We start from the raw sequence: 15966 nt of genomic DNA, 5'->3' as shown, positions 1-15966 counted from the left end.
CCAGTTCATCTACAAAGTGGACAATGATCCCTGCTTTCATGGGGTGAGGGATGGGAGAGAATGTAGACAATATGCATGAATGTAATAATAGTAAGTGTTTTGGAAAGGAAGAGAAAACTGAAATGCCTTGAAAGTGGGGAGCTGGTATAATTTTAAATAGTGTCAGCGGAGTAGATTTTATTGAGGTGATATTTGGACAGAGATCCGAAGGAGGGATGGGTGCTAACCATGTGATTATCTGGGAGAGGGATACTTTCCAGCTTAAGAAACATTTAGTGTAAATATAGTAATATACTAGAAGGAAAAGCATGCTGATTGCAAAGAATTATTTTTGGTTTATTTTGTTTTCTCATTTCTGATATTTTTCAATTTTTGTTAAACTAGTGTCCTGGATAGAATCTCCAGCAGAGTATTGAATAAAGCAGTTATAGTGGTTCTTCACATCTTAAAACTGATTTTACCAAAAACACAGCTACTATTTAACATTAAAAATGATATGTGCTGTAAACTTTAAATTATGAATATTTTAAAGTATACACTAGGATAGAGAACTGGAGAAACAGTTTCAAGTACAGATCAAGCAGATTCAATAGATATAAAGGCTATTTTATATTGCTTTACCTGTTTTTTGAAAAGCTTTGAAACATTTTGTTGTATTTTATTTTTTTATATTTGTTGTCATTTGAAATAGCTAATTAATTTTAGTGTTTCTTTTTTATGATTAAAATTTTTTTAATTTTATTTTATTTTTAAACTTTACAAATTTTATTAGTTTTGCCAAATATCAAAATGAATCCGCGACAGGTATACATATGTTCCCCATCCTGAACCCTCCTCCCTCCTCCCTCCTCCCTCCCCATACCATCCCTCTGGATGCTTGGGACTAGTGCATTTTGTTGTATTTTAAACTAGATCTTATATAGCAAACTTTTTCTTACCTATATATTTTCAGTATGAATTCCTAAAAAAATATGTATATATTTTTGCTTAATCCTGATGCAGTTTCCAAGCTAGCTAAATTAGCAAAATGTCTTTGGTATCATTTATCACCTTGCATGCACTTGCACATGTTCATGCTTACTTGCTCGGGTGTGTCTGATTCTTTGTGACCCCACGGACTCTAGCCCACCAGGCTCCTCTGTTTATGGGATGTCCCAAGCAAGAACACAGGAGGAGGTTGCTATTTCCTCCTCTAGGAGATCTTCTGGACCCAGGGACTGAACCCATATCTCCTGAGTCTTCTGCCTTGGCAGGAGGATTCTTTGCTACTGAGTCACGGGGAACATACCCCTAATACCCAATTGTCTCAAAACATCATTTTTTGTTGACTTGTTCAAATTGGAGCCAGACAAGGAGCAGGTAGCATATCTAGTTGTGATGATCTAGTCAGGTTACTTATGCTACTGAAATAATGTTCTATTCTGTTTTACTAAGAGACTTTAAAAAGTCATGAATTGTCACTGCATTTTATCATCGCATATATGATTTTAATTTCAACTTTTGTTTTTCATTTTTAGTCTTTTGATGAGGCAAATTCCACAATTAAATTCTCTAAAGATAATTTTCTTTGGGATAAGGCCACATGTAACGTGAAATTCTAGTTTTGATCATTTCTTTTAGTACATTATCTCCTTATTTATGAGTCAAATTACTGGTGACTTTCTCACTTAATCTTTTGATATCAAAACCAATATAAATGTCCAAAAATGAGTTCGAAATGTTTGCCTCATCTTTTCTTCTATAAATATTTTATAGGTTGTCCTCATTCACCTTCTTAAAAAGGAATAAATGACATTTGCTCTTAAATTTGAAAATCATATCTTTTATTAAATTTTCAAATTTTAGTCAAATTAACTTATATTAAATAGGAAATAATATACTAGCCAAAGTTTATGGAAAAACTGTTGTCCATTTGTCATTTTGGCCCACCACATCTTTGTGTTAAAAGTTTATTCGGGCACACCTGAGCCCTTTCATTAACATATGATTTATAGCTCCATTTGTATGACAGAGGGGGAGAACTGAGTAATTTCATCAGGGACACTATAGTCTGCAAATTCTAAATTATTAATATAGTGCCCTTTAGGCAAAAACTGTGTTGACTTCCAATACTTATAATTAAAATGTTTACACTGATTGAAAACTTTATAATAACCACTAAAGAGTTTATGTAGAGTTAGAGAGCCACATTATTTGATATCAACATAAACCCCTTCATAACTTTTGTAATAAAATTTACTATTTCTTTAATTCTTGGAACTATAATTTGCTAGTTTATGGTATATTTTTATTCAGGTATCAAGAACCCACATCATCAATCAATTCTAAATTTCACTATTTAAAAATATTTCCAATTAACTGTAGAAAGTATTAATTCAACAAGAAGGTAGGAGATAGTAGCTCCATGACTCTTTCCAAACTGGAAAACTCTTTAGTAATGTTTAATGTTGTTTTCTTTGTTTTTCAGCAATTATGGATCTAAACTTTCAACTGAGTACAGTGTATGCATATCAGGAATAATTTGGCTCAATGAATTAGGATTACAGTCATAATAGAAAATAGGTTAGAAAATGTAAGTTGAGACTGGGTAACATTCAGTATTATTTAAAATTTTGGCTTCATGGAAAAGCAAAAAAACAAAAACAAAAAACAACTTAGTGCCAGAGTTGCATGATCTTGTATAATCATCTTCTAAATTCTAATCATTATAATGCTTAAAGCAGAGTGAACATACAAATTTTTAACAAAAGAAAATTTCAAATTTATATACAGTAAAATTTTGCCAGTGTCAGCATCTTTATCCCTATTCATTAAGATTGTCATTTAATTAGGTAATTGAATGCATTATATGTGTATGATATTAACTCAAAATAACCACTAATATAAGAAAGTTATAAAAACTGTCAACAATTGATTAAATAAAAAAACAGCTTAATTTCAAACATTAAATACAAAACTGATTATAGCAAATGTAGTCATATATGGTTTCCAACAATTTTTAATTCTTCAGGCTTTTATTAGAAATTGTTATGTGTTACTTAAAGTGTTCCCCAAAAGAGGGACAATTTCACAGTTTTCTTGAAAGTATATATTCATAATTGCTCTCAAATTGATAACTTACATGGCAGAGAAGATTTTAAGTTGGGTAATAAAAGATTTTTACACAATGGAGTATTACTCAGCCGTTCAAAAGAATACATTTGAATCAGTTCTAATGAGGTGGATGAAACTGGAGCCTATTATACAGAGTGAAGTAAGCCAGAAGGAAAAACATAAATACAGTATACTAACGCATATATATGGAATTTAGAAAGATGGTAACAATAGCCCGGTGTACGAGACAGCAAAAGAGACACTGATGTATAGAACAGTCTTATGGACTCTGTGGGAGAGGGGGAGGGTGGGAAGATTTGGGAGAATGACATTGAAACATGTAAAATATCATGTAAGAAACGAGTTGCCAGTCCAGGTTCGATGCACGATACTGGATGCTTGGGGCTAGTGCACTGGGACGACCCAGAGGGATGGTATGGGGAGGGAGGAGGGTGGAGGGTTCAGGATGGGGAACACATGTATACCTGTGGCGGATTCATTTTGATATTTGGCAAAACTAATACAATTATGTAAAGTTTAAAAATAAAATAAAATTAAAAAATATTTTTACAATAAAAAAAAGATTTTTGATTTCTCAAGAAACTACAATTCCATTAACTTTTTAGTTGTGCTGTTTTTCACATAATTTCAAAGTAGGCCATTGTAGGGAGAGATTAGTATATGTAATACTCTAATAAGATGGTCAGATTATGTTCATGGTCTTCTATAGTAAACTAAAAATAGTGTTTAGCATGATTTACTGTTTCCTGAATTTGAGAAAGAAATCTCTCTTATGCATTCTTGCTCTACCTCTTTCTGACTGAATTCAATTTCCCAAAAAATATTGTGGAAGAAATGGAATTTTAAAAGTTTCAAAGAAGGAAATGGCAGTTTCAAAGTTACAGAGTGGCACACATGTGTGCAGCTGCACAGTCATGCTAGGTCTTTGTGACAACATTGGCTGTCGCCCATCAGGATCCTCTGTTCATAGAATTTTCCAGGCAAGAATACTGGAGTGTGCTGCCATTTGCTACTCCAAAGTGTCTTCCCCACCCAGGGACCAAACCTGTGTGTCTTGAGTTTCCTGCATTGGCAGGCGGACTCTTTACCCCTGGCACCACCCAGGAAGCACAGAATGAAAAGCTGAGTCCAAAGGAAGGTAAGGGAATGAGAGATGGATGGGAATTTGAATTGAAAAAAAAATGCATACATATATTTATGAAGCTGCTGTCAATGAAATTATGAGTAATGAAAAATAACTCTGGAGACAATATGAAAATCAATAGATTTTGAAAAGTTCTGAGTTTTATTTAATTGCATTTCATTATGCAGGTCAGGAAGCAACAGTTAGAACTGGACATGGAACAACAGACTGGTTCCAAATAGGAAAAGGAGTTTGTCAAGGCTGTATATTGTCACCTTGTTTATTTAACTTATATGCAGAGTACATCATGAGAAACACTGGACTGGAAAAAAACACAAGCTGGAATCAAGATTGCCGGGAGAAATATCAATAACCTCAGATATGCAGATGACACCACCCTATGGCAGAAAGTGAAGAGGAACGAAAAAGCCTCGTGATGAAAGTGAAAGTGGAGAGTGAAAAAGTTGGAAAAGACTCTGATACTGGGAGAGATTGAGGTCAAGAGGAGAAGGGGACGACAGAGGATGAGATGGCTGGATGGCATCACTGACTCGATGAACATGAATCTGAGTGAACTCCGGGAGTTAGTGATGGACAGGGAGGCCTGGAGTGCTGCGATTCATGGGGTCACAAAGAGTTGGACACGAGTGAGCAACTTATCTGATATGATCTGATGCCTCTAATTTATGAAATAGGACTTTTATTTTTTCATTTCCCTGAGAAAAGTACATTCTTCCTTGCCATATCCATGAAGGCTCTCTTGACTTGCTGATTCCTAGGGTATAGATGAATGGGTTTAGCATGTGGGCAACTGAGATATTTTGCACAGCTATTCCCTTGCTCAAAGAGACCCTGCTCTTTGCTGATGGATTCATGTACATGAAAATGCAGCTGGCATAAGAGATGGAGATGGCAATCATGTAGGAAGAACATGTGGAAAGGCCTCTGTCCTCTGAGTGGTAGAAGGGATTCTCAAAATTGTTCTGATGACATATGTATCAGTTCAGTTGCTCAGTCATGTCCAGCTCTTTGTGACCCCATGAACCGCAGCATGCCAGGTATCCCTGTCCATCACCAACTCCCGGAATTCACCCAAACCCATGTCTATCAAGTCAGTGATGCCATCCAACCATCTCATGCTCTGCCATCCCCTTCTCCTCCGGCCTCAATCTTTCCCAGCATCAGGGTCTTTTCAAATGAGTCAGCTCTTTGCATCAGGTTGCCAAAGTGTTGGAGTTTCAGCTTCGACATCATTCCTTCCAATGAACACCCAGGACTGATCTCCTTTAGAATGGACTGGTTGGATCTCCTTGCAGTCCAAGGGACTCTCAAGAGTCTTCTCCAACACCACAGTTCAAAAGCATCAATTCTTCTGTGCTCAGCTTTCTTTATAGTCCACAATCACATCCATACATGACCACTGGAAAAACCATAGCCTTGACTAGACGGACCTTTGTTGGCAAAGTAATGTCTCTGCCTTTGAATATGCTGTCTAGGTTGGTCATAACTGTCCTCCCAAGGAGTAAGCATCTTTTAATTCCATGGCTGCAATCACCATCTGCAGTGTTTTTGTGGCCCAGAAAAATAACGTCTCTCACTGCTTCCACTGTTTCCCCATCTATTCCCCATGAAGTGATGGGACCAGAGGCCATGATCTTAGTTTTCTGAATGTTGAGATTTAAACCAGATTTTTCACTCTCCTCTTTCACTTTCATCAAGAGGCTTTTTCATTCCTCTTCACTTTCTGCCATAAGGGTGGTGTCATCTGCATATCTGAGGTTATTGATATTTCTTCTGGCAATTTTGATTCCAGCTTGTGGCTCATTCAGCCCAGGGTTTCTCATGATGTACTCTGCATATAATTTAAATAACCAGGGTGACAGTATACAGGCTTGATGTACTCCTTTTCCTATTTGGAACCAATCTGTTGTTCCATGTCCAGTTCTAACTGTTGCTTCCTGACCTACATATAGGTTTCTCAAGAGGCAGGTCAGGTGGTCTGGTATTCCCATCTCTTTCAGAATTTTCCACAGTTTGTTGTGATCCACACAATCAAAGGCTTTGGCATAGTCAATAAAGCAAAATAGATGTTTTTCTGGAACTCTCTTGTTTTTTCGATAATTCAGAGGATGTTGGCAATTTGTACTCTGGTTCCTCTGCCTTTTCTAAAACCAGCTTGAACATTAGGAAGTTCATGGTTTATGTATTGCTGGTGCCTGGCTTGGAGAATGTTGAGCATTACTTTAATAGCGTGTGAGATGAATGCAATTGTGCGGTAGTTTGAACATTCTTTGGTATTGCCTTTATTTAGGATTGGAATGAAAACTGACCTTTTTCAGTCCTGTGGCCACTGCTGAGTTTTCCAAATGTGCTGGCATATTGAGTGCAGCATTTTCACAGCGTCATCTTTCAGGATTTGGAATAGCTCAACTGGAATTCCATCACCTCCACTAGCTTTGCTTGTAGTGATGCTTTCTAGGGCCCACTAGACTTCACATTCCAGGATGCCTGGCTCTAGGTGAGTGATCACACCATCGTGATATTCTTGGTCGTGAAGATCTTTTTTATACAATTCTATGTATTCTTGCGACCTCTTCTTAATATCTTCTGCTTCTGTTAAGTCCATACCATTTCTGTCCTTTATCGAGTCCATCATTGCATGAAATGTTCCCTTGGTCTCTCTAATTTTCTTAACGAGACCTCTAGTCTTTACCATTCTATTGTTTTCCTCTATTTCTTTTCGTTGATCACTGAGGAAGGCTTTCTTATCTGTCCTTGCTATTCTTTGGAACTCTGCATTCAAATGGGGATATCTTTCCTTTTCTCCTTTGCTTTTTGCTTCTCTTCTTTTCACAGCTATTTGTAAGGCCTCCTCAGACATCCATTTTGTTTTTCGCATTTCTTTTCCATGATAGTCTGGATCCCTGCCTCCTGTACAATGTCATGAACTTCCATCCACAGTTCATCAGGCACTCTGTCTATCAGATCTAGTCCCTTAAATCTTTCTCTCACTTCCACTGTATAATCATAAGGGATTTGATATAGGTCAGACCTGAATGGTCGAGTGGTTTTCCCTACTTTCTTCAATTTAAGTCTGACTTTGGCACCTCCTTAGTTCATGGTCTGAGCCACAGTCCTCTCCCAGTCTTGTTTTTGCCTGGAGGAGCTACCCCACGCTTGAGGTCAGGGGCGGCAGCTGAGACGAGCTACCCCAAGTCCAAGGAGTGGCGGCTGCATGGCCGCAGGAGTGCCGAGAGGAGCTACTCCACGTTCAGCGTTAGGAGGGGTGACCTCGTCCAAGGTAAGGAGCAGCGGCTGCACTTTGCTGGAGCAGCCATGAAGAGATACCCCATGTCCAAGGTAAGAGAAACCCAAGTAAGATGGTAGGTATTGTGAGAGGGCATCAGAGGGCAGACACACTGAAACCTTAATCACAGAATACTAACCAATCTGACCACATGGACCACAGCCTTGTCTAATCAATGAAACTAAGCCGTGCCATGTGGGGTCACCCAAGACAGATGGGTCATGGTGAAGAGATCTGAGAGAATGTGGTCCACTCGAGAAGGGAATGGCAAACCACTTCAGTATTTTTGCCTTGAGAACCCCACGAAAAGGAAAAATGAAAGGATACTGGAAGAGGATCTCCTCAGGTCGGTAGGTGCCCAATATGCTACTGGAGATCAGTGGAGAAATAACTCGAGAAAGAATGAAGGGATGGAGCCAAAACACAAATAATACCCAGTTGTGCATGTGACTGGAGATAGAAACAAGGTCCAATGCTATAAAGAGCAATATTGCATAGGAACCTGGAATATTAGGTCCATGAATCAAGGCAAATCAGAAGTGGTCAAACAAGAGATGGCAAGAGTGAACATCACCCTTCTAGGAATTAGCAAACTAAAAAGGACTGGAATGGGTGAATTTAACTCAGATGACCATTATGTCTACTACTGTGGGCAGGAATCCCTTAGAAGAAATGGAGTAGCCATCATGGTCAACAAAAGTCTGAAATGCAGTACTTGGATGCAATTTCAAAAATGACAGAATTATCTCTGGAGCAATAGGCAAATTTGGCCTTGAAGTACAGATGAAGCAGGGCAAAGGCTAATAGAATTTTGCCAAGAGAAAGCACTGGTCATAGCAAACACCCTCTTCCAACAACACAAGGTTATATATTAGAGCCCCATAATTTTTCATCTCATACCTAGAGTTTTATCTCATCTGGAAAATATCTCATTTCACCACACATTAGTCACTGGCAGTTTTCAATGGGTATGTTTGATTCTGAATCTTCAAAATAAACTCCTCAGGTATCTATCCTCTGTACCCTATGCAGTAGGGTAAAGGAGTTGATTATAAAGTGAGAATATAGTGCTGTCTATAACAAAATTTTTTTTAATTTTTTAATGATACATTAAAAACTGGAAAAATATAGAGACATTTCTGTATGTCAGTAAGAAATTTAAATTTGTTTTGTACATACACTTGAATATTTTAGAAATGTGGTAGTGTTAATGATGAAGTCGATGATAGTAATAAAAACGAAGGTAAGTTTGTTGTCCTGGTAATGGAAGTCTTATATCACAAACTGTCTACATGGTCAGAGGAAAGTAATCTGAGATCAATAGGGTGATTTTTCTCAGAGATAAAATAAATCCATATATATGATAAAGTATTTATATAATAAAGATCAAGAGAAGCTATATTTATACATATAAAGATACAATGCAGGCCTTCAGAAAATGAAGTTTGTATAAGGATGAAGCTGATTAAAAAATTCTCAGAAAAATAGAATTTTATCTGGCTAAAATCTAATCTCTTTCGTCTGGTCCTCAAGTCCAATCTCTCTCTCTTTTTTTTTCTGCCTCACTTTCTGTTTCTGTGTCTCTTTTTCACCTTTTCTTTCTCTATGCTCTTTTACCCCAGGGGCATAATCATGACAATACAACAAAATTATTATTGGAGGGTCACTTATTTTTTGTAAAGAAATGAGAGATTTATCTTAACTAAAAAGTGAAAATATTTATATTGAAATACAGTGGATTTACAATATTATATTACTCCATCATATTACTCTCTATCATATACAGAATGATAATTTAGTTTTTACAAATTATAGTTCTTTAAGAGATGTTACAAGATAGCTATAAAACCCTCTGCTGTACAAAATATCCTTGCTGCCTATGTATTTTATGCGTAGCAATTTGTATCTCTTAATATACATAACATAATCATATCTTGCCCCTACTCTTTTCCTGCCCCCTATTGATAACCAGTAGTTTGTTTTCTATACCTGTATTTTTCTATGTACTTTGCATAATTTAATTTTTAGATTCCCCACATAAGTGATATCATACAAGTTTGTCTTTCTCTGACTTATTTCACTAAATATAATAATCTCTAGTCCATTCAATGTTGCTACAAATGGTGTATTATGCAACAATGAAAAAAATAGTGATATTCTGCCATTTGCAGCAACATGGATGGATCTAGAGAATATGTGGAAAAACTCTATGTCTATTAAGATGAAAAATAGATTTTTATTCTTCAACTTCTAATGTGGTATATCTCACTTTAACGGTAATTTTAATTATCTATTTCTTTGTTATTCTGTCTGAAAAGCTAAGTTTAATTCTCAAAATTTCTGTAACTGTAGAGTGATATGATCAGGTCAAAGCTATGATTGATCTGATATCTCACACTTCAACTTTTCCATGTGAAACATCCTCATAAGAGGTCTGCTGGAAAATGTAAAGTAAGGAGTCGACTTTAGGATGAAATGACAATGTAGTTCGCTGATATGATTTAACTAAGAAAGACTCTGGTTGGGTTATTGGGAAAGTGGGTGGAGGAAATTCTGGGGCGTGAGATATGAGAATGTCAACTTTCCCATGTTACATTCTCAACAGTGAAAGTTCTGTCTTTTGGAGAGAAACTTCCAATATCTGGGGATAAGACAGCTCTGATTCTCAGCACAATATTAAGAAGCAATAGAGTATAACAGTTATAATTTAGCTCCTGGTTAAAACCTATGACAGTACTCCCAAACAGATAAAATAAAATATTCTTTTCCTTGCTTTGGCTTTTTGAGAGGAAATTTACTGACAGGTCACACACACATACACACACACTAAAATAAGACCACATAAAACCATACTTCTGAGTGGAGTAGTGGCTTGTTAGAAAGAGCAGTTGTGGGTGATGGAAAACATGGTAATATATCACTTCCCTACATTATAATTGGATAACTTAATTAACTATTAACAATATTTTTAACAATTAGACCAAAGGCAAACTCCATATCTACTTAGGGAGGAACATAGAAAATAGGAATTATTACAGTAAAACATCTAAAATATCTTTCAGTTAATTCATCTTCATTCAATTGGGAAATCTGATCCTTCATGGATAAATATGCCTTTTTTTCATAATTTCTGTGTGATTAACACTTATGAGATGATTATAAAATGCTTCCTTAAATTTATTCAATATATATTGTCTGAGTGTGGAAATGGGGAATGAACAAGGAGGATTTATATTCCCCCTGCACCATTACCCCTCAAATAATAAGTTTAATAAAATTTCTCATTGTTTTTTCCCTAAGTATCTCTGACTGTGTTGTAGAGCCACTGTCATATTTATATACTAAACTTCAAAACTTTTCTGGATTTAAGAAAAATATTTCCCTCACTTGCTCTTTTTACCTTAATATTAGTCATATACAACATCATTTTCAGGAGTAACTTCCCCAAAGTAAGAAATTTCAGTATTAAATTTTACATCTTATATGTAATTTCAATGATTCTTCTTTTTTTTTTTTTATCAGTTAATGAAAAGCACCTCAAAATGTCTGGAATGTATATTATTTGAGGTTGTATGGATGGTTTCCTAGACATAATACCTTGGACTCACTAGGAATAAAACCTTGAAATTATATTATGAGACTATCTAAGTGATTCTTATATACAACCATTTTAAATTAATTGTTATATCAACTTTCAGTCCAGAAGACTATTCCAGCACACAAGACCCTTCATGTTGTTACTACTATTTTTTAAAACATATAAGTAATAGTTTAAACAGCTTTATTAAATTTATTTTTAATTGGAGGATGATTGCTTTACAATATTGTGTGTGTGTGTTTTTAATTGCTTAAGAAAAATCCTTTTCTTTTATTGAGTGCTAGGTATTTCTAATACTATATATTTACTAAACCATGAGATGTTGGTTACATTACTACTACCTTACATGTAGAGAATTAGAGGTATAAAAATACTCTGTGCAGTGTTCCATGTGGTGTATGTGCTGAAGCCTTTATTCAGCAGGGTGAATATCTCAAAATCCTGGTCTAAGCATTGCATGTACTAATTCTCCAAATGCATGTGGTTCTCTAACACTTCTCTGGTATTTTCATATACTTCTGTCTCAGTATACTGTCCTTCTATATATGTTTAGGGACAGCATAATTAGCATAATTTTCACTGTCTCCTGAAATCCCTTCCTGAACTCCAAGATTACTCAGAAGCCACCCAATATGTCCCTTAATACTTTTGTCAATATTTGTTGCAACACTAGTTATATACTGGATAGCAATACAGAGCCGTTTAGCCCCTCACAATATTAGGAATAAGATAGATACACTATAAATATATTTTTAATTAATAAATTACACACAGCAAGATACACTTAAACAGAAAAAAAAGGGGCGGGGGTTAGTGTTAGTTGCTCAGTGGTGTCTGACTCTTTGTGACCCCAAGGACTATAGCCTGCCAGGCTCCTCTGTCCATGGGATTTCCCAGGCAAGAATACCTGAATGGGCAGCCATTCCTTCTCCAGGGGATCTTACCAACCCAGGGATCGAACCTGCATCTCCTGCATTGCAGGCAGGTTCTTTACAGTCTGAGCCACTCTCAGAGCCTCACACTTACACAAAGCATATTTTATTCAGTCATGATTTTTAGACACTGATAAGCCATAAGAAGATGATATTTAAAACTTGAATTACAGATGGTACAGTAAATTATTAGAGTAGGATGGAATGTTTTCCTTAGAAAGAATAAAGTATAAGGGTGAAGCTGAGCTATAAGATTCTTGAAGAGAATGTCCTCTATGAAATAAGTATTGAAATAGGAAAACGTGACCAGAACAAATGCATGAAACATATTTTTGTTGTTGTTGTGATAATATTATGACTTGTGGCCTTTAAATAACTGTTCTTTTTGAGAAATGCAGGATCTTTTGTAAGTCCAGAGAATTCTTTCACCTATTGGTTCCTTAGGGTGTAAATGAAGGAATTTAGTAAAGGGGTAACTGAAGTGTACAACAAAGCTACACCTTTGGATACAGTTACCTGTTCTCTTGTAGATGATTTAACATACATAAAGATACAGCTTTCATATGTCAGAGAGACAACAGTCATGTGGGAAGTACAGGTGGAAAAACCTTTGGCTCTTGGCTGTGCTGAAGGGAATTTCAGAATGGTCTTAATGATGTAAATGTAAAAAAGAATCACTGATACCAATGTGACCCCAAGTGTTACCATAGCTAAGCTAAAAGACATCAATTCCAGAACATGTGTATCTGTGCAGGATATCTGCAGGATAGGAGACATTTCACACATAAAGTGATCAATTACTTTGGAAGCACAGAAATCCAGCTCGAGTCCCATGATAAACGGAGGAAAGATAATTAGGAATCCAGTTACCCAAGATCTGAGTACAAGCTGATAACAAACTTTGCTGTTCATGATGACAGGGTAATGTAGTGGTTTGCAGATGGCAACATAGCAGTCATAGGACATGGTAGCCAGAAAATAATAGTCTGTAACTCACAATAAAAGGAAGAAGAACAATTGAGCTGCACAATTATATGCAATGTTTTTTTCTTTAGTCACTATGATGACCACATATTTGGGAATACATACTGTTGTGAATATGATTTCTAAAAACGAGAAACTACAAAGAAAGAAATGCATTGGAGTTTTGAGGTGAATATCCAGCAGGGTGAGGAGGATAATGATTACATTCCCCATTAGGCTCAATGTGTAACTGAAAAAGAGAAACAGGAAAATCATAATTTGTAATTGTGGGTCAATCCCAAGAGAATGAATTCTATTTCCCTTGAGTGGTTCCTCATAACTCTTCTGTGAAAAGTGGGAGTCGCTCAGTCGTGTCTTAGGTCACTCTTTGTAACCCCATGGACTATACAGTCCATGGAATTCTCCAGGCCAGAAATTTAGGGTTGGTAGCCTTTCCTTTCTCCAGGGAATCTTCCCAACCCAGCGATTGAAACCAGGTCTCCCATATTGCCAGCAAAGTCTTTACCAGCTGAGCCACCAGGGAAACCCTTAGTCTCTGTGAGCCTTGTCAAATCTACATATGAAACAAAAACAAAATAATTGAAATTAAAACATATGAATATAGCAATATAAATTAACTTACAGGTATTAACCATTGTATGTGTAAATATATATCCTTAATATTTATAAATTAGCCTAAATGTATATAAATTAACCTAAATGTATATGTATAAAATGAAAATATATTTTAACTAAGTATGCATCAGCATATATATGCACATATATATTAACCTAAGGCAGAGAAAGGTATATATTCTCTAATCTATTCACAGGTTGTATCTTCAAAAATTGCCAATGACACATAATTACACGCTATAGTCAACTCTAAATTCTTTCTCATACATTAGTTCTCTTCACTCTAATATTCCTCACAATTTTATCCCTGGAACTTGAATTTTTTGTGTTAATATGCATATGTAGCCATCTTTCCCAAGTGGGCACTATTCTGGATGTATAATTTAATTAAAAGAATATCAGTTATTTTAAATGCTTTTTCCTTTCATATTCATTTAACCTGTGCAAATGAGTTTGTGTGTCTTTGTAGTATGAGTATTAGGATGATTTTTCAAAACCGGATTTTAGAGTTATGGTATGATTCCTGTGATGATCAATGACTATGGCAGTATTGATTTCTAGTACTTGAAGATCCTGCTTACAGTTTTTTTTGCATTTCTTTTGCACTGAAAGTATATCATTATTGCTATCAATTTTCTTGACTGGCTTTGCTATACTCAAAAGTTGTTATTAGTATATGTGGTAAATAAACAAATGAAAACATGACACAAACAAACATCTTAAGGAAAAATATTGTGTCACTTTACTTCAATTAATCTTTTCTTTTTTTGGTCACAACACAGCCCATGGGGTCTTAGTTTCCTGATAAGGAATGGAAAAGATTCCAGCGGAAGTGGAAGCCTGGAGTTCTAACTAGTGGACTACCAGGGAATTCCCTCAATCTTTTAAAATGTATTCTTACATATGTTTGTATAAGTTCAGACACAATGTTTTTTTACATTCTCCAATTTCTTTATAAAACTATTGATTCCTCCAGATTATATTATTCCTATCCTTTCTACATATAAGAATTTTACTTACTTCCATGTTGTACTGATGCTTTTATGTTAATCATATCAGTCCTTCAATATATGCAGTGCCTGTGGACTTGGTTTTCTTTCTTTCTTTTTTTTTTTTTTTTCTGAGCATTTAAAAACAAATGCTTGTTGTTATTCTCTCTCTTTCTTTTTTCTTTTTGTATTGAAGTATAGCCAATTAACAATGTTGTGATAGATTCAGGTGAACAGTGGAGGGACTCAGCCAGACAGATACATGTATCAATTCTCCCCCAAACTCCCATCCAAGCTGCCACATAACATTGAATAGAGTTCCACGTAGACTTTTAAGAGAAATGAGTTACTCAAGCATACTTTGCTGACTTTATTCTTTTGCATTTGTCTTGCTAATATTCCTATCTTTTCTGTTTATTACTTTTTTCCTGTTTGAAAAAATAAAATAAGATTTTAGTTCTTAAGGTGATTTTCCAAAGCAGATATTAGTAACGAGCCTTAATGTCTTTAATGGCAACAGAAGACTTGCAGTCTTCAACTACTCGGTGGTGTAAGTTTTAATTACCAAAATATATTTTTGTCCTTGCTATGACACCTTTAGTTGCTCTACCTCTGATTTGAAAAACTATATTTTAGGATTTAGTCATAGGACTTCTCTTACCATGTGGGTCTGACTGTTGTAGAACTATACTTTCTCAAGTCTCAGAAAAAAATTTGCCATAATTTCTTCATATCACTTTATCTAGGCATTGTTTAATTCATAAAGAGAATAAAAGAGAGTGAAACTTGCATGTAACTGAATAAAATAGAATACATTAACTTTGAATATATAAAACATAAATATCTTTTTTTTTTTTTTTAGTTTACAATATTGCATTAGTTTTGCCATACATCAACATGAATCCACCATGGGTGTACACGTGCTCCCAATCGTGAACCCCACTCCCACCTCCCTCCCCATACCATCCCTCTGGGTCATCCCACTGCACCAGCCCCAAGCTTCGTATCCTGCAACGAACCTGGACTGGCGATTCATTTCTTATATGATATTATACATGTTTAAATGCCATTCTCGCAAATCATCCCCCCTTCTCTCTCCCACAGAGTCCAAAAGACTGTTCTATACATCTGTGTCTCTTTTGCTGTCATGCATACAGGGTTATCATTACCATCTTTCTAAATCCCATATATATGCATTCAGTTCAGTTCAGTTGAGTTGCTCAGTCGTGTCCTATTCTTTGTGACCCCATGAATCGCAGCACACCAGGCCTCCCTGTCCATCACCAACTCCCAGAGTTCACTCA

General features: G+C 35.9%; 1 protein-coding gene across 1 annotated transcript; it reads right to left on the bottom strand.

The window, feature by feature from the left end:
• Positions 1 to 12503: 12503 nt before the first annotated feature.
• LOC133248885 (olfactory receptor 6C6-like) lies at positions 12504 to 13375 on the bottom strand. The gene is given in 2 exon segments (XM_061419167.1): positions 12504 to 13333; positions 13336 to 13375. Coding segments are annotated over 2 exon segments (870 nt in total).
• Between the last annotated feature and the right edge of the window lie 2591 nt (positions 13376 to 15966).

The sequence above is a fragment of the Bos javanicus genome, chromosome 5 (genome assembly GCF_032452875.1).
Source record: "Bos javanicus breed banteng chromosome 5, ARS-OSU_banteng_1.0, whole genome shotgun sequence".
Classification (NCBI taxonomy): domain Eukaryota; kingdom Metazoa; phylum Chordata; class Mammalia; order Artiodactyla; family Bovidae; genus Bos; species Bos javanicus.
This window is presented reverse-complemented; position numbering and strand designations above follow the sequence as displayed.